Consider the following 19,676-nt stretch of genomic DNA (forward strand, 5'->3'; position numbering starts at 1 on the left):
ATACTCACGGCAGAACCTGAGGAAGTCTGACTGCAGCTCCTTCCGCGCATTTAGGAACATTCTCCCCTTCTCGGTGCCCACCACGAAGGCGCTCTCATCATGCACGGCGACACAGGCCACTTCTGCGTTCAGCTTGGAGAGCGCAGAGCACTATAGGGGGAGCAAGGGATGGATGTGAGCTGGGAAAGGTCCCCCACCCCAGCATCCCTCCATGCCAGCTTTGGGGTGGAATGTGAGTTCCCACCAGCAACTCCAGGGAGAGGTCACTCCTCCAACATTCCCACTCTTAGAATTTGCACTGGGAATCAATGAGTGACCACCCCCCATCCTGAGCTTGGCCAAGGTCAGGGGGAGAAGATAAGTTTACAGAGGCTGAAGGACAAAGGCACAAGGCCTCTGCTCCTTCCTCCTCCTGGGTCCTCCCCGCTCTGGGTGGGCTTCCTATGTTAGGCCTGGACCCAGCCCCATGGGCAATCCTGTCCTGGGCTCTGTAAGTTCTGGATGAGAAGAAGGTGGGATGGGCCCTAGGAGAACCAAGGCTCAGACAGATCTAGGCTTCACTCCCACCTCAGCCACTTCCTGTTGGGGGACTGGGGCAGTCACACCGATCACTGGGCCCAGTTCCAAATCTGTAGAACGGAGACAAGCAGCCCAGCTCGAAGGGTTTCAATGGGTTTGGTTGTGGAGATTCAGGAGGCCTGGTTGGTGGGAAAGAATTTCTAAACCAGGGCATCCCATGTGGGTATCCAGAGGTCTTTTTGCAGCCCTAGAGTTGAAGCTGGCAGGCTCACTGCAAGGGAAGCCCTAACACAGGGGGCCCTCCACCAAGACAACCAACATCTCAGGCCTCAGACCTGCTTCACCAGGAAAACCCTGCCTGTAAAGCTTTCGGTATACAGTCGGTACCTGATAAATTCTGGTTTTTAGATGAGTTAGGTAGTGCTTTGCTGACAGGAAGTCTAGCTTCTAATCATAGTTCTGCTGCTGTGTGACCTAGACATGTCACACATATTCCTTACCCTCTCTGGGCCATAATCATGCCTCTTCTGCCAGGTCCAACCTGGAGGTGCTCTGGTGGGGAAGCTGGTACATTGCAGAGTGAGCAGGCCTGTCTCCATGGATCCCCTACTGAGGGGGCTTTGTTTCCTAGTCTCTAAGATTAAAACAGTGAGGGCCATCACTGCCTGTGTCAGCTCTATTTCCACCACCATCAGGCTAACACTGCTGCAGGACACAGGGCAGAGCTCCTGGGATTCCCTCCTCATGAAGGCTGCTCTGTGTGGGGGAGGGGTTGCACTGGCTTCCCCAGGGGTGCCTCCTGCTCAAACGCCACCTAAGCTGCCCTAGGGCTGCCTACAGCAGACACAGTCTGGAAGGAGGCCCTCTGTCCTACGGGCACTGAAGACTGCACCTGAGTCCATTTAAAAAACTGGTCATACTGTGTGACTTCAGGTAAGATAATGCCCTCTCTGAATTTCAACTTTATCATCCTAAAATGCAGATTAAAAAAAACAAAACACCTGCCTATCCTCCATCACGGAACTTTCCCCGGGAAAGTTATCACAGATAGAGGAAAATGACATTGGTATTTTCTCATCTGGGGTAACTGCTACAGGCTCAGGTATGTAGGGAACAGTGCCAGATGAGTTATTTATGAAGTTTCATTTCTCTCTCCCAGCCCCAAGATGCAGCTCCAGCAGTTCTTGCCATAACATAGGGATTACAGCTTTCTAATGAATCACTGCCTACACAGTATCTTCCAGGTACTGGGAGGGAGACTTGTGACCATGCCAGGGACGGCCCTTAAATGATAAGAGTTAATGAAACGAGGAGGGGATGAGGAGTGGAGCCAGCATTTATTGCCAGGACTGAATTTTTATGTACTTGATCTCACTCAAGCCTCCTGCCCCCATGTCATAGGTAGAGGCCCTTTTGCAGGTGGGGACAAAGGCTCAGGTCAATGAAGGCTGCTCTAAGTGGCAGTAGTGGGACTTGAGCTCCCATGTCTGGTTGTCAAGCTGGGTGTCCCACTCCTCCAGGGGCGGGCCGGGCACTCACCATGGAATCTAAGGCAGACACAAGGCTGGTGATGATCTCGTCTTTGCGGGCAAAGGCAGAGGTCCAGCGGTCAGGCCCGCAGCCGTTGGTGGGGACGTCACAGCGCTTCCCCAGCAAGGCCATGGTCACCTGGATAGAGAGTGGGAGTAGAGAGAGGTGGGCATGTGCCACAGGGAGTGGAAGACATTGTAGGTGCCCACTCCAACTGGCCTGGCCCCCAACCCCAGGGCTGTCTCTACTTCCCAGGTGGGGCGAAGAGCTGGCCTTCTCTCCTAAGGGTCTTACATGCAAGATGTAATCAGAGCCTTGACAGGCTGGACACGCAGCAGCTCACACATGGCCTTATAGGTGGGGCACAGGTGGCAGAATAAGTGAGAGGTGTGCCCCACAGCACGTCCCCCAAGTCTGCCGCCCCGGAGCTGAGCCCAGGACCATGACCAGTCTGTCTAGCGCCCCAACCATCAACTCTCCCCATGCACACTGCCTTGGCCATAGCTCTCTCTTACTCACACACTCTCTGTGGCTCCCTACTGCCCACATTAGTTCTCAACTCGGCTTGGTATTCAGGGTTCCTGGTCCAGACACCCATGTTCCAGGTATTATAAGCGTCACTATCCCCCAAACGAACCAACATTCTTATGGCTCTCTAGCTGTCACAGGTTTCATTCTCCCTCCCCAAGTGCCTTTCCTGGGCCAGGTGCCCTTGCTGGCCTCCCACATGTCCCCGAGCTCCTCCATCATAGCTCTGTATCAAGCCACATGCTTCCCGGAGTGAGGCCACTGCCCCGAGGCCCCTGAGCCACAGTCTACTTCCTGGCTGTCGGGACTCAGTTTCAGAGGTACAGAGGTTGCTTTGACTTAGACCAGGGTTTCTCCCACACAGGACTTTGTCCCCTTGTCATAAGGCTCCTGGAGAACAGAGCTGCATTCTCCCCATCTCTGGGGCACCCTCAGACCAGGGCCCCCTATGAGGAATTCTCTAGGCAGGAAACTGGCCTGCTGTCCCTGTACCGCCCAGCCTGGTTGGGGCACCCACTAGATACAAAGGTCAGCCTCCCTTCCAGACCCCAGGAAACATGTCCAGGGGGCCCGCCCACAGGCCTCCTCAGTGCCAGTGCCTTCCTCTGAGGCAGCTGCCTCCTCACTAATCCAAGCAAAGGGGAGGGCAGAGGTTAGTCGGTTTCCCTCTCTGGGCTCAGCCTCATCTAGTGCTGTGCACAGGTCCCAGGAGGCCAGTTCAGGGGCATGAGCAGGGACCAGGGCTGTGGGTCTTGGAGGGAGCCTGCGAATCCTGCCTTCTTTACTTCCAGAAGATCAGGGTGAAGGAGTCTGTGCACATGACTAGGGATGGGGGGGTGCAGCACTGGGCAGGTGGCAGCTGGGTCTGGTGCCTTAAAGGGTGCCAAGCCCAGAGTGTCTTCTATCACTGCAGCTGCTCCTGGAACTTAAGCTCTGTGAGGGCAGGGACCAGCCTGCCTGTCACTGCTGCACCTCCAGGGCACAGCTCAGGGCCAGATGTATAAAATGGACCAAGGTACTGTGGCCCAAACCAAGGGCTATGGCCTTTAAGTGGCCCATGAAATCCATGACACAGAAGAGCAAATGTCTGAACACGTCACATATAACAAGGTGAGAGGTGTCCAACTTCAGTTACAGAAACATTCAAAGGAATTAGAGATGCATCAGGGTTTGGCTCTGGTCTTAGTCCTCGCCAAGTCTGCTGTTTGACTGTAGATAAATATTGATTTTAACAACTGGCCAGTTAGCAGTTGGCCAAAGTATGTATTAGGTTCACTTCTAAATGTTTATAAAATGTATTTCTTCCTCTAGGTTGCAATATTACAAAAGTGCAAAATCCACAGTATTAAGAGTGCCAATGGTATGATAAGCCACAAATAAGACATGCTAATGGATCAAGAGGCAGCCATACACCAGGGTCAGGGGCCTTCTGTGGCATGACCAGCTGAGAGGTTTGCTTGCCTGGGGTGCTTTGGAGGCTTGTCCCCTCCCCTCAGGTCAGGGGCCTTCTGTGGCATGACCAGCTGAGAGGTTTGCTTGCCTGGGGTGCTTGGAGGCTTGTCCAGCTCTCCCTGCTCACCAGTCCCTTGAGTCGTTTCCAGAAAGGCCTCTGGCTGCCAGCTTCCCAGCTGCTGGAGTCCAAATTGAATCAGGGTAAAGTAGGAGACACCAGACAGCGCTCCAGCCCTGGCCTCCAGGTCACTCCAGCCGGCTTCTGGCTCCTAATCCATTTAGGAAGGATCCACGGAGTCAGAAAGGGAGGGGTGATGGAGGGAGTGAAGGGAGGCTGGGCTGTGGGCCATCCCCTGACTTCTTGTCTTGGCCATCTGGGCTCCCAGGACCCTCTGCTCTAAGCAAGAGCCCAAGGAGGCCCAGCCTTCGGCAAGTGGGTGTGTTTGGGGATGAAGGAGGGAGAAGATCCTCCTGTACACTCCCAGGCCTCTGAGAGGGGCAGGTTCCATGTGGCTGGAGCTGCTCTGGCTGGAATAGGGGGCAAAAGTGCTGGGCTGGGAGCCATGAACCATGACCCCTGCACACAGGAGACCCAGACCCAGGCTTGCTGGGACCACGTTGGATCAACCACTGAAACTAGGGCTAGTTCTAAACTGAAAACAAAGGAGGGAAAAAAATCACCCAATAAAACCAAAAAACTATATGGAACAGAGAACACAAAGTACGACAGGCAGTTCACAGGAGGCAAGTGCCCAAGCATAAACAGGAGCAAAGTCCCTGGAGGAGGGGACAGTGAGAACTGAGGCCATAGCCTGAGCCATCCCACACCGGTAAACAGAGGACAGGGGGCCAGGTGAGGGGAGAGGCTAGAGATGCCCAAGTGCTGCTCTGTGGCACCTGGGAGAGGACATCATAAATGATACCATTAGTGATGGGCAACTGGCTTCTGACCTGGGACACAAGAGGTCAGGAAGCCCTCAGTGACAAGGGACTTCCAGTCACCCCTGGGTTCCTGGGTGGGAAAGGTCTGCAAGGGTCAAGAGGCAGGCAGGGAAACTGTGAGCACCCTCTCCAAACTCAAACACCTCCCGAGGCTGCCAGGGTGCCACACACCTGGTTTTCCTCTCACCTCCTGCGCACTCCCCTCCTGGCACTGACTGCCAAATGCTAGTGGGTCCTGGGCCCTCTCCTCTTCCCTGTCCAACACCCTCCCTCACTGCTAGGCAATCTCTGTGCTTTAAATATCACATATGTGCTGGTGACTCTTGATTTCTCTCTTACCTCTCCTGAGATGCCACGTCCTGCCTGCCTCCTCCACTATTCTTCAATATCTAACAAGCAACTCCCCGGACATCCACTCAGGGCGCTCAGGCTGAAACAGGCCTCATCCCGGAGTCCCTTCTCTGTCTTCTAAAACAGTCTGGGGCAAGTCTGTGTCCTCAGCTCCAGAATGCACCCAAATCTGTCCACTCCTCGTCACCTGCCCACCCAGGCCGCCATCCTCACTTGCCCACACCCTGGGAACAGCCTCCTGACTGGCCTCCCTGCCCTTCTGTGCCCCCACGATCCCTCCTGTAAACAGCAGTCACATAAATCTCAAGTTGCTCTCCTGCTTAGAAGCTTCTGGTGGTTTCCCAGCTGAGGACTGTTTCAGGTCCCATCTCCTCCCGCTGCCTCTGCTCCACCACGCCTCAGCCCAGTCACCAGCTCCTGGGAACCTCCCCGGACCACGAAGCCACAGCAGCAGTCCCCGCCCCATACACTCACTTCCCATGTCTTCTTTTATTGTCTTCATGGATGTGAAGTGACTTGCTCATGGGCTTTTGCCTGATTTCCCCAACTAGAATGTGAGCTCTAGGAGGCCAGGGGCCAGGCCTCTCGGATTTACTGTACCCCACCGTTCTGAGTGCTGCTTGGGTTTTCATGAACACTTAACAAATTTGAGAACTAACAAGTGTGACAGCTGGCCACTTCAGGTGGGAGCCAGAATATGTGCAAGCTATGAGCAGAGTGTCTGACAACTTTTGGCTTGCCTGGCTCTCAGAAAACAAGAGGCACTGTGGGAGATGGCAACTCTGGCCATATTTAGATCATGGAGGAATAGTTCTGGAGTGGAAGATGAGGGAGGCCTCTGGGTCAGACAGGTGTCCTGGACAGGTGCTTTTCCAAGTGTGGTCCCAGAGCCCGCAGCAATGGCAACACCTACACAGCTGTCAGAATGTCTCGGATGAAGCATCAATGGGTGTGAATTGCCTTCAGTCACAGAGACAAGGAAGGGACTTGCCCAAGACCCCCAGCCACTGGGTAGTGGGGATGAGGTCTGTCTGTTTGTCCCTAAGCCTGGTCTTTCCTGTTGGGAGGACTGTACTCCTCTCATTCACCAGGACATGGGGAACAGAAAGACCAGCTGAACAAATCCACAGCTGACACTCAACCAGATTGACAACTTGTCCTAGTTCACCTGGGACTTTCCTGGGTTTACCCCAGAATCCTCTTAGTCCCAGGCAAAGCAGGGCAGTGGGTTAGTTCATAACACAGGGACCTGCAGGACCAGGGGCATGGGCCAGAGGGGACAGAAGCCCTAAAGGCAGAGCTGGAGCTGTGGAGAGCAGACCTATGTTCCTGGTCTGCGGGAAAACGACTGTGGGAAACCTGCCCCATCACTCAGTTTTCCCACATCGCTTGCCCGTCTGTGAGGGAGGCAGGCAGGGAGCAAAGCTGCTCCCAATACCTGCCAGTCCAACCCCCACATTCCTGGGTCCCAGAAGCCCTGAGGTGAGAGGTCCATGGCGGGGCCCAGGACAATGTGCTTTTCAGTTCCCAGGGGATCCTAACACGCAGCCAGGTACAGCCTGGTCTCTGCGGATGTTTCCAGCTCTAATACAGTGACTCCAGTTTCCTCAGCTTTTCCTGCCTGCTGCCTCCCTCCCTCACTGGGATTCCTTGCCTAGACAGTGGCAGCTTTGCTGGCCGCTGAGAGCTGGAGGCCAGCCCAGTCCCCGAGCCAACAATTAGCCAAGTGCTAGTGTCCACGTCCGAGTCACTGCTGCTACTACTCAAGGCAGGCCTGCCTCCAGGGCGGAGGCACCCGCAGAGGTCAGGCCCAGAAAGGCCACCCCAGCTGGCCCTGGGGCCAGGGTGAGTGGACACCACTTTAGCTGTTCCCAATCTCAAACACCCTGCACTCCAGCCGAACTGGGAGGCTATGGGGAGGTGTCATTGAGCCTGTCCTTTCTGCTGCCTGTGGCCTGGAGACCTGGGGGGACAGTGCTTGCTCTGGTAAGTACCTGACCTCCCCCAGTGGCCCAGCAGAAGTGAAGGGGCTGATGAGGTCAGAGGTTAGAAGGGGTGCAGGCAAAAATTCAGGGCTGCAGATGAACCTTCCAGGTCAGCCTATTTAAAAACTCCCTCTCACCCGGCTGGCATGGCTCAGCGGCTGAGCATCGACCTATGAACCAGGAGGTCACAGCTCAATTCCCAGTCGGGGTACATGCCCGGGTTGTGGGCTCAATCCCCAGCAGGGGTGTGCAGGAGGCAGCCGATCAATGACTCTCATCATTGATGTTTTTCTCTCTCTCCTTTCCTCTCTGAAATCAATAAAAATATATTTAAAAATAAATAAATAAACAAATAAAAACTCTCTCTCCCCGCCCACCATCCTGGATGCTCCCTTCATCCAGGGGTTCAGCACCCTCCACCCTCCCCCTTGCCCTGCTCCCAATGCCAGCTCCTTCCTCCTCCTCCAGGCTGGAGAGCCACCCTCATGCCAGCCGACCGTGGCTGCCCACTGGGGCCCCTGGAATGGGGCCTCGACTGCCCCTTGGAGGCTGCCATCCTGTTCATGAGCACCCTGACATCCATGACCTTCAACTAGGGAGCGCAGCAGGACGGAGGGGAATGAAGAAACCAAGACCCAGAGGCAAGGCATTCTTGTTCAATGTGAGTGACAAAGTCAGGACGGATTTGGGACATATGACCGTTCTTAAATCAGAGAGATGGGGCTAATGGAACCCCAGGTGCAGCGATAGGCCAGCTGGGTAGCTGATGAGACCTGTGGCGCTGGCCACGGTCCTGGCTGGAGGCAGAGAGGACCCAAGGCAGGGTTTGCGCATTTGATGGCGAGGACCCAGGTACCAGACCGTCACACGAGCCCAGGGACTCAGAGTTGCACACAGAAACACTCAAAGGGCCTGAGAGCCAAAAAAGGCAGTGCCAAGGAAGTGGGCCCGGCCACCATTCTCTCTGAGGGGGGCTCTGCAGAGGGAAGAAAGGGAAAGAGCAACAGGGCTGTTTCCTAAGTACCCAGGTCTGGTCAGGCCCCTGGTATACAGTTAATTCTCACAACACACTCATGTTACAGAGAAGGATTTGGAGGCTCGGGCACCCTGACCGAAGGTCCCAGAGCCAGGATGAGGCAAAGTTGGGACTTGAACCCAGATCTTGCTGACTAAATCTGGGTTCCTTTTACCCCACAAAAAAGCCTTCAGCCCACTTCCCTTTGGAACATCCACATATCAGTGGGCTTGGCCGGCTGGAGTGAGAGGGGACCCCATCCAGTGCTCTGCTTCCCCATCTATGGGGCCCCAGGGCAGGTATAGGCAAGGAGACCCTTGGAAAGGTCTTTCTCTTCCTTGGGCCTGAAGGAAGAAGGCTTGTCCTCTGAGCCCAGAGATGCCTTGGACAGATGCCTTCCCTAGCCAGTGGCCCAACTGGGAACCCAGACCCTACCCCTCAAATCTCCAGGCCCCTGGACAGGCCTGTCCTCTGGCTTCTGGGCCTTAGCGCCTCTGTGACCTTTGTGAGAGACACCCTCCCCTTCGCCTGGCTCACTCTTAGCTGTCGTCAGGCATGGAGGTGCCTCCTGTCCTGACCCTCCAGGCTGGCCTACTGCCCCTTGGCTGGGCACCCACAGCTCCTTCTTCTCCCCTGCAGCTCTTCCTCTGCCAGGAGGCAGAGGTCCCTGGGCCTTCGCGAGAACACCAGCTCCTCTGTGGCCTCTGAGTCTGCCCAGTACCAGCCTGGTATATAGAACTAGGCCTGGAAGGGTCAGAGGGTCAGAGGGTCAGAGGGGAGGGGCAGGTTTGGAAGAATCAGGATATACAGAGAAGGTGGGTGAGGAGGAGAGGGACACCCTGGACAGAGGGGACAGCATGGGCTGAGGCATGAGTGGGCCTGATGTGGCTTGAGGTCCTCACTGAGGCTGGAGGGGAGCTGGCATAGAGCCCTGAAGCACTTTCGACACAGAAGGTGATCAGATTCTGGGGCTGTCCAGTAAGAAACAACCTGCACTATTCCACCTGTGACCCCAGAGCCTGGGCCTGCACTTCAGAAGGTCCTGCTCCAGCCCTCCTCCACACAGCAGGCAGTCTGTAAGCCTAAGAGGACATGCTCCACTGACCCCACATCTCCCCAGGCCCTCCTCTGGTTGAACACATTCCCATTCTGGGCCCCCTGGCACCTTTTCTCTGGTGTGTCCTCCCATGGTGGCTTTAAACATGACAGCAAACTCTGATACTTCCCCCATCAAGTATGACATGCAATTCCTCTCCTCTTGAATATGGGCCTTTATAACACACTTCTAACCAACATGGTGCTCCAGAAGTGCCGCCCTGTGACCTCCAGGGCCAGGCCCAAAGGCTTCTCCCTCTGAGACACGCACCACTGGAGCTCTGAGCCAACAGGTAAGAAGTCTTGCTATCCTCACACCACCGTGTTGGAGAGGCCAAAGGGATCTAGACATGCCTGAGCAGACCCAGCTCTTCCCCAGACCAGGCATCAGACCAGTAAGGAAGTCTTTGAGATGACCTCAGCCCCAGCCATCTTTTGACTGCAATTGTAAGAGACACCTTAAAAAAGAATCACCAAGCTGAGTCCAGACAAGCCCCAAATGTGCGAGAGAAAAATCAGAAAGGACTGTTGTTTGACCTTGCTAAGTTTGGGGCTACTTGTTACAGTGACAGACAACAGACACACTCCGAGGGTAGGCCATGCAGATGCAGGTGCACCCCCAAGGGGCAGCTGCTTAGGAGAGTGGATAGAGCCTGAATATATTTGGGGTGTCCATAGGCATTTGCACAGTGCGGGGAAAAGCTAAGATGGGAAGGGAAAGGGGGAGATCAGCAGGGAATCTCTATTTGCCCTCCTCCTCCTAGCCGGTATATACTATGGGAGAGCCCGTCTACAAGAATGGCCACTTAAATTTGCCGTCAGGGACTCATGATAGGCCCCCAAAAGGCATTCATGCCCTAATCCCTAGAGCCTGAAATGTCACCTTATATGAAAAAATCACTTTTGCAGATGTGATTATATTAATGGCTTTGAGACTGAAAGATTATCCTAGAATTACCCAGGGGGGCGCTAAATGCCATCACATGTATCCTTATAGGAGGCAGATATTTCACACATACAGAAGAGAAGGCCACATGAAGACAGAGCAGAGAGATCTGAAGATGCTGGCCTTGAAAACTGGGAAAATGCAGCCACGAGCCAAAGGATGCTGGCAGGAAAGAGACAAGGGACAGATTCTCCCTGGAATCTCTGGAGGGAGCATGGCCCTGCTGACACCTCGATCTTGACTGAGCAGTAGTGATTTTGTTCTGGCTTCCAGAATTGTGAGAGAATAAGTTTTGGATGTGTGGTGTTTTTTTAAAAAAATATGTCTTTATTGACCTCAGAGAGAGAGGGAGGGAGAAGGAGAGAGATGAGTCACTGATCAGCTGCCTCCTGCACGCCCCCTACTGGGGATCTAGCCCGCAACCCGAGCATGTGCCCTGACCAGGAATCGAACCTTGAGCTCCTGGATCATAGGTTGATGCTCAAGAGCTGAGCCATGGAGGCCGGGCAGGTTTTGGATGTTTTAAGGCACCAAGCTTATGGTAATTTGTCACAGCAGCCTCAGGAAACGAGTCCAGGACCCCTTCGCTCCCCATATCCCACTCACAAATCCTAGTCCACACCCCCAACTCCTGTACACACAATCCTCAGCTCAGACCTCTGCAAAGCTCAGGCCTGGGTTTGCAGGAAAGTTCTCCAATCCCTTCCCCATGGGGAACCCCAGAACCACGAGTGGAAAGAGCTGGAATTTTCCGGGTTGTGGGGGAACACCTCTGATTCAAGTCTCACTGCCCTGTGTACCAGCTGGGTGTTAGAATTGGTGAAAAAATACACTCAACCATGCAAAAGGCAAGCATACACACCACCCAAACACGGCCTCCGCACCATCCGCTGCCATATGCTTGTTTCTTGAAAAAGAAGCTTGAGAGAACAAACAGAAATCTCTCCTCCTGGGGGCAGGGCAGGGGCATCCCTCCTCCCCAGAAGCCCCACCCCTACTAGACACTCCATCTCCTTTCTCAGGGCGCTGCAGTGGGGATGGAATTGCCTGGGCCCTGAATTCCTGCCTACCCATTGCTGCAGCTGGCAGAGAACAAAGCAGACCACAGCCCGGACTTGCTCTCCTGCCTGCTCAGGTGCGCTCCACAGCACAGCTTGAGGGGGTCTTACACGAGCCACATCACAGTGGATGGCAATTTAGACTTGTGGTCAAGACTCCTGAGTCCCAATCCTCAGTCTGACCCCAAGTCCTTCCGCCTTCCCCACTAACAGAGCTCCCCTAGTGCTCGGGGCAGCGAATCTGGATGACTCTCTAAGGCCCAGATCAAGGCAAGCCCCTCCTCCCTTTACCTGGGATTGTCGGAGAAGCAGGTAACCCAGTCTGGCCACTGAGACACAAGGGGCTTCTAGGAGTTTCTCTGGCTCTCAGAAAGGGACTCAAACCAGGGATGTCCTCCCTCTCCTGCATGTGACACCCCCAACCATGACTGCATCTGAGGACAAGAGGAGACAGGCCAGGAGGTGAAGCCATCATGTGGAGGACAGGAGAGCAGACATGTGGAAGACCCTGGATTCGCCATCTCTGGGCTTCGAGCTAGATAACAAAAGTCCATGTTGCTTAACCCACCTTTTTTTTAAAAGATTTTAAATTGATTTTGAGAGAGAGAGAGAGGAAGGGAGAAACATTGACGTGAGAGAGGTACATCGATCGATCGGCTGCCTCCTGCATGTGCCCGATCGGGGATCGAACGGGCAACCCTGCAATACACTGGATGACGCCCAACCAACCGAGCCACACTGGCCAGGGCACTTAAGCCACTTTTAGTGGAAGTTTCTATACCTTGCAGCTGTATATACAGCTAATCATTCAGTATGCTGGACAGCACACTTTTTAAAATATTTAAACAAAAAGCATCCTAGTTAAGTCAGCCTTGACCAGTTGTAAAGTCACCCATTTGTTTTGTCTCCTGGTCTATTTTACAACAGACCAAGATCTCCTTTCCAATTGGTGGCTACAAAGTGTATGTCCCATTACACCCATGTGGTAACCTACCCACAGCAAGAATCCAGGATTTCGTAGCAGACACTGTCGCTGGTTCACTTAACCCCCTCCCACCCCTTTAGGCCAGGATGACCAAAGCCACTGCCTATGATGGAAGAGCCAGGGAACAAAGGTGATGTCCCTGAGCAGCTGCCCCAGGGCTGGACTGCCCACCTCTAGACTTCTCTTCACAGGAGAAAACAAACCCTTCACTTCTTCAGTCTCTGCTTATCATGTTACTTATAATCAAACATATTCCTAACGACAACAGATTTCAGAGCAGGCATTTTCAAATTCAGATTCACTTTACTATAGTTTATCAGTCTTTCAAATCACTTCTGATGTAAGGTGGGATAGAGATAAATGAAAATAAATCAATCCACTAAACTTTTAAAAGCCCTGATGCTTGGCACCATTAAAGGAGAGACAAGCCCTGCCTTCCCAGGGACCAGTTTAATGAGCAAATAATTTAATCTCCCCAAACTTTGCTTTCCTCATCTGTAAAATGGGGCAAATCAGACCCACCTCACTGCACTGTTGGGGGGGTTAAACATTAGCTGAAGTGGAATCTATACTTAAAGACCTCAGTCTCTAAGACACTCCTGATAAATATCACTGTCCCTCAATTCTCACCATTGAAGAAAGTTTGTCCAAGCATCAAATCTGTTTGTTCTGCCACAGTCCCCACCTGCTTGCTCCTAGTGGTGCATCTGGAGACACAGAGGATAAGCAGTTGTCCTTCCCTCTGCCATGATTCCACTCACCAAGCCTCTTTCCTCCACCCTAAACCACCCCAGTTCCTGACCCTCAGACAGAGTTGTTAGAAGGCAGTAGGGCTCCTATCATGCCCCTGGCATGCATCCAAGATCAGAAGTCTCAGCGGTAAGCTGGATGGACAGACTCAAGCACTGGAAAAGGGTTGAAAGAGATCCACTCCAGGTTTGAGATCTTTTATTAAAGCAATGGTGATAATAAAATAGTAAGTCCCAAAAAGATATGGTACACTCATGCTCAAAGCAGCATTATCTGCAATAGCCAAAAGGTGGGAGCAATTCAAGTGTCCATCCACAGATGAACGGATAAGAAAATGTGGACTATACACACAATGGAGTATTATTCAGCCTTAAAAAGGAATAAAATTCTGTAATATGCTATAACATGAATGAACCTTGAGAACATCATGGTAAAGGAAATAAGCCAGTCACAAAAGGACAGGACAGATGCTGTATGAGTCCACTTGTATGAGGTATCCAGTGTAGTCAAATTCACAGTCAGAAAGTAGAACAGAGATTGCCAGGGGCTGCAAAGGGGGAAATATGGAGACAGCGTTTAATATGTGTAGTTTCAGTTTGGGAAGCTAAAAACAGTTCTGGAGATAGGTTGCACAATAATATAAATGTACCTAACACTTCTAAAGTATATGCTTAAAGATGATGGAGACGGCAAATTTTATGTGATGGGAATTTTACCACAATTTAAAAATAATAACAGTAGCAGCTGCTACCATTTTACCACGTGCTATCAACCAGCACCTATTACGCCAGGCCTGGTGGTACATGTCTCTCCCCAATCCCAGACTCCATGACCAGCTCCTGAAGTCCCACATTGAGTCCAGGTCCATTCATGCAGCACTGGTGGAAGTTACAGGAATACAGGTTTTGGCTCAAACCAAAGAAACACTTCCCAAGGAGGGCTGTCTCCAAAAGGAAGAACAGGTTACCTCACAGGCACTGAGTCCCCCATCCCTGGGGGTTTTCAGAGTGGGAGTCGCCCCATATATTAAGGCCTTTTAAAGAAGGTCTGTGCACGTTTTTAAAGGAGACTGGACTACCTGCAAGGATCCTTCCACCAGTCATAAGGCCTGGGGGTAACATGGGCAGTGCAGTTTGCTTTATGGAGAAATTGAGGCAAGCTGAGAAACAGGATTGCAAGAGTCAACTTCTGCTACTTTGGAAAATAAACTCTCAGTGCTTCTAAGTATACATGTAGCGTCACGGGATTCAGAGCTGGAGGGGCCCCTCATTCAACCACCTCCATGTGCATCTGGGAAAACCGAGGCTCAGAGGGGGAGGACTGCACCCCAGTTGGCATGCCCAGCACAGCAGGTTCACGCCACAACACAGCGTGCTCTTTCCTATTCACTAGAGCAGGTCCTTCAAGGAAACAAACTTTCATTTCTTTGAAAATGGGCAACAATTCAGAGGGCATTCTGTTTTCAGTGCAATGCCCACATGTGTGCTTTCACTGCATTCTCCCTGGTGCCTGATCTGTTGAAAAAGACATGAGACATATGAACAAACCACACCTACATGCAACACTCAAGTGGAATCTCTCAAATATGATGAAAGAATCCCAGCATAGAAGGTCACATGGCAGGACTCCATTTGTATATGGTTCAAAAACAGGCTGAACTCTGATGTGAGACGTCAGGATGGTGGTCACGTTAGGGGACAAGGGGGAGATAAGAACTGGGCATGAGAGGGGCTCTGGGGGGCTGGGAATGTTCTGTTGTGTGTTTTTTTTAAAATCCTCACCCAAGAATATGCTTGTTGATTTGGCGGGGGAGAGAGAGAGAGGGAGAAACATCAATTAGTTGCCTCCTGTACAAGCCCTGACTGGGGATAGAACCTGCAACCTAGGTATGTGCCTTGACCGGGAATCAAACCCCAACCTTTTCGGATATGGGATGATGCTCCAACCAACTGAGCCACCCAGCCAGGGAGGGAAAGTTCTGTTCTTTATCTGAGTGCTGGTTACCTGGATGACTTGGCTTCTAAAATGTATTGAGCTGTTGATTTATAATAGCCTTTTTTTCCTCAATAGTTTTAAGACATCAGGGATTGGGATTCTCAGTGTGGGATTTCAGGAGCCAGTCATGGAATCTGGGATGGGGGAGAGACGACATGCATCACCAGGCGGCAAATAGGAAAGTTGCCTTGACATATCTCAAGAGGTATAACCAAGTTCCTATCCTTCGGTCCAGTACTTCTATCAATTCAATTTATCCTGAGAAAAATCATCTGAAACACAAAGATGAACATGCGGAGGTACTGCACTAAAGCAGGTCATACACGTAAGTACAACCACACACAAAAAAGGAAACAGCGGACACTCCAAGTGCCCCATGGGGGCTGAAACCAGCCCTGCACAGACGACTGGCCTCAGATACACACAGAAGAGCCTGGGATGCAAACTCCAGACCGTTCATCTCTGTGGGCTGGATCACCGGGGACTTTTCTTTCCTCTACTTTTCCATATTTTGTAAGTTACCTGAGATGAGGAGGTATCATTTTTGCAATTTGGAAATAACAGAAACCTCATTCTTAGAAAAAAATAAAAAATAACCAACTAACTCACACAGCTGTCCCACCCCCAGGGCAGGAAACCGGCCCCAGGCTGGGCAAAGGGCAGGCCCAGGGAAGCACATGCTTGGCGCTGCTTCCTGGGGAAAGGAAGGCGGCCTCCTGCCCGCTCCTTGGAGGAGCTGGGGCACCGGGCAGACCTGGGCCTGGCAGTGGGCAGCCCCGCCTCCTTTCACTTGGTTCAGGGTTCCTGAAGGCAGGGCTTTATCCCTCTCAGATGGAGAAGGGGTTCATGAAGGCGGGCTGTCGCTTCTCAGACCAGGCTCCCCAGAACCAGGCCAGGGCTATGCCTGTGCTCTGGGCATTATGACAATGAAGGGAACTCTCAAATGCAGGTTTTGCCATTTCTCTGCCACCCCAAAGGAGAGGGAGGGGTGCTGTTGGCAGTATGGGGTGTTCTGGCTCCAGTGGGCAGACAGCTCTCCGGGGTCAGGTTTCTACGCTTTTATTTAAAGCTCTACTCTGGCTCCTGGTGGATGGGCAGGGGCAGCCGCCGCCTGCGTGACCAGGATGAGAAACTGCAATCCTGACTCAGGCCTGCGTGCCTATGGCAACTGGCGTCGTGGCCTTGGAGACTAATCTCTAGGCTGCCAGCCAGCAGGGGCCTCTCCGGGAGGGGTGATGCTCCCAGCTGAGGTCCTTGGCTGAGGAATGGGACTATCCCTTCTCCCCACTGAAGAGGGGGGGGGCATCTGGCCTTGCAGTGGGGCTCCTGGCCAGGCTCAAAACATGTAAGTTCTCACAGCCACAGCCCCTGCCACCCTCCCTTCCACCTCATGGTCACACATGTGGGGACATGGCCACACACACACACAGCAACACCATCACACTTCATCCTACACAGCACTGGGACAGACAGCAGGTGCTCCTGCCTTTGACAGATTCCCAGGCTGGGAGGAGATAGGACAATTAGGCTATGAGGAAAAAAAAAGATTAAAACACAGCATGACACGTATTGATTTGAGTGGTGGTTACATGGTGAACACACAAGTAAAAAAATCATCATGCTGGACACTTCAGATTTATACTTTTACTGTAAGCAAATTATGCTTCTGTCAAAGAAAAAATAAGCGACACACAGGAAACACAGGATGACAGGTAGGGAGTCAGGGGAGGCTCCTTGGAGGTGGTGACACCCAAGCTGAATGGAATGTGATGTCACGGGGGAGAAGTTTGCAGGGGAGGAGCAGGGCCAGGGAACTGTGCCCAAACATTGCTCATCTACAATGGGATGACTGCCCTGCCCCCCGCAGGGCCCACCTCCCTAGGAGTAAATGCTGAGCAAATGCCTCAAGCCCCCTTTGAAGAAGTGCCAAATTACTGGCTTCCCAGGAAACCCAACCACCAGCCTGGACCGCCCACGTGTCCCAGTGGGGCTCAGGCAGGCTGGTGGATGGGGTGGGTCATTGGGCCTGGCTCTGGCTCAGACGTTCAGTCAGGGCAGGAAGTGGTGGGCAAAGAGACAGGCTCAGTCGCTGGCGCCAGGTCAGGGACCTCAGAAGGTAAACATTTAGGGGAAGGGAACCACTGAAAGATTTGGAGTGGAGGCAAGATAGGGTCATTTTAAGGGGTTCTAGCAGGGTATGGCAGGTGAACTATGGGGGGCAGGGCTAGAGCCAGGGAACTGGTCCTTATCGAGCTTCTGCAATAGTCTGGGCCAGAGATGGTGAAGTCTGAGGCAGATAACGGCAGCGGAACACAGAACACAGCTTTATGATGCAGTGGATGGGAAGTCCTAAGGAGGAGGCACCTGGAGTTTCTGGTGCCAATGATGGAGTGGATGATGGGATCCCCAGCTCAGCTGGGAACAGAGGGAGGAGGCTGACTGAGATCCCTAGGGCCACCTGTAACCTGTGGGTGTCAGGGGTACATGGGGGACTCTGGGCTGAAGGGACAAGATCTGAGATATGGGGTGTGGGTGTGTGACAGTACTCAAAGGGATTAGAGTGACCTGGAAGAACACAGTGGGAGCCATCAGAGGGAAACTGAGGCAAGGGAGAGTTGGAGAGTCGGGGGCGGGGGCACAAGGGTGGAGTCCTGGAGATGGATCAGAGGTCAGGAGGCTGGTCAAGGAACCTAGAGGAAGGAACACAAGGGCTGGGAGGGCAAATAGGGTGGGCAGGGAGCTGTGCAGAGGGGGTGGAGTGAGAGGGGGTGGAGGCTGTGGGACCTGGGGAAGAAAGGAGACAGAGAAAGAGGAGTATAGGGGGGCTCAAAAAGGCTTCGTTCTTTGAGAAAACCCCAACCAATGGAGTGGATGGAGACACACAGTCTCAGCTCGGGGCCAGCTCCTAGATGGGTCCTAAGGCCTCTGAATTCAAACACAGGCCCAAATGCCGAGCCAAGAGCACCTATGCCCAGGCCCTCTACCAACCTAGGACCTTGAAGGGTCCCCATGGATGGTTCATTCCATTGATGAGGTGTGTGCAGGACGACAAAGTCTGGCACCAAAGGCCACCCTGGGCAGGTGGAGAGAGGCAGTGGTGTCACCAGTCTCCACAACAGATGTGCATACCTGGGGGCAAGGATTTTCACGGCTGTGCCCCAGAACCAGATCAAGCACTCCACGTATACTCGCTGGGTGGATGAGCGAATATCTAAAATGAACTGGAGGTCTGAAGTGGAGGAGGTGCATGATGTGTAGCCAAACTTGCCGTCCTTGGCATCCAAGGCCCTCCCTGGCACTTCCAGCCCCACCACACACACATCTGGTCAGCCTGAGGAGGGGGAACCACCTGGGCGTTGGGGCCAACCAAAGCTGGATCGAGTCCCCACCTGGCTATTAACAGCTGGTGGCTTCCCCTGAGACACCTGAACCCTCCATGCCTCAGTTTCCTCATGAGCAAAATGGTGCCACCAATTCTGCTGCTCTCAGCGTTGTGAAGGCAGCTAGAGCCAACGTGTGAGAAGTGCCTGGCACGGGGCCTGGGGATCATGAGCGCTCTTTAAAGAACCGGCAGCGATGATTGCTTGGCGCTGACATCACCTGCTGAGCTTCTGTCCTCCCCAGTGAGTTGAGCTCACTGTGTCTCCTCAACTCCAGTGTCTTCCTGACTGGCAGCACAATGACATTTCTCTTCCCCCAGTGCAGGGGGACTTGGGTGGGAAATGCAGGCCTGGCACTCAGCTGGGTGGAAGGGCACCCTTGCTCCCCTCCCCCCCTCCCCCAGTTCTGGCTGATCCTCAGCAGCTCATTGGCAGTGTGTAAATACGTGCTGGTTCTTAAGCATCTGCAGTGCTTGGGGGCTGGGTGTCAGGAGATGGTGGGAGGAAGCCAGCACTGGGTTGGTGCCAGCCCCTGGGGTGATCATGTCCCTGGAGAGCCCCCTTGCCAGACGGAAACAGGCCTCAGAAGGATGAGCAATGTAGACGAGGTAGCATCAGGCCCTTTCTTGTCGGGAAGAGGCTGGGCAGAGCAGAGCTCATCCCTCATGGGTAATCTAATCCTGGCAACCCAGCCCCAAACTCCTGAGCTGGCCTGTTCCCTCTCTCCTCCTGCAAGCTTCTGCTCAACCCAGTGCCTACCTCTGGGCCACTAGGGGTGGGGAGCAGGGATCTCAGGGAAAGCCATGCCCGGCTGTAGGCTAGGAGTCAGGAGACCTGGCTTCTAACTCCAGATACCACTCCAGAGGGGAGCCTGTGAACCATCCCTCTCTGGGCCGGTTTCCCAACTCTGTACATCAGAACTTGGGCTAGAAGTTCTGTGCAGGTGTTCCCTCTGCCAGGGGGTGAGGAGATTCAGACAGAGGCCAGGCTTCCTCTCTGGGGTCACAAGGTGGACTTCCCAGAGGCATTGTGGGCCCTGACAGCCAGAAGGGACCCTAAAAGTATGGAGTTAAAAATGGGGTCATGCTGCCAAAATCATAGGCCCTCTAGGGTGTTGGGTGGGTTATGGAGACAGCAGAGGGGAA

The 19,676-nt window shown here is 53.2% G+C and overlaps 1 protein-coding gene across 4 annotated transcripts in view; it reads right to left on the reverse strand.

Annotated features, from left to right (window-relative positions):
- GTF2IRD1 (GTF2I repeat domain containing 1) overlaps positions 1 to 19,676 on the reverse strand; it is a 99,522-nt gene that overhangs the window by 66,759 nt on the left and 13,087 nt on the right. For all 4 annotated transcript variants that reach the window (XM_081132504.1, XM_081132502.1, XM_081132501.1 and 1 more), the window contains exons 2-3: positions 2,059 to 2,187; positions 9 to 150 (exon numbers count right to left, since the gene is read on the reverse strand). In XM_081132504.1, coding sequence (XP_080988630.1) covers positions 9 to 150; positions 2,059 to 2,181 — 265 coding nt within the window. In that variant the 5' untranslated portion in view covers positions 2,182 to 2,187. The remainder of the gene's footprint in view (positions 1 to 8; positions 151 to 2,058; positions 2,188 to 19,676) is intronic.

The sequence above is a fragment of the Miniopterus schreibersii genome (assembly GCF_964146895.1).
Source record: "Miniopterus schreibersii genome assembly, chromosome: 3".
Classification (NCBI taxonomy): domain Eukaryota; kingdom Metazoa; phylum Chordata; class Mammalia; order Chiroptera; family Miniopteridae; genus Miniopterus; species Miniopterus schreibersii.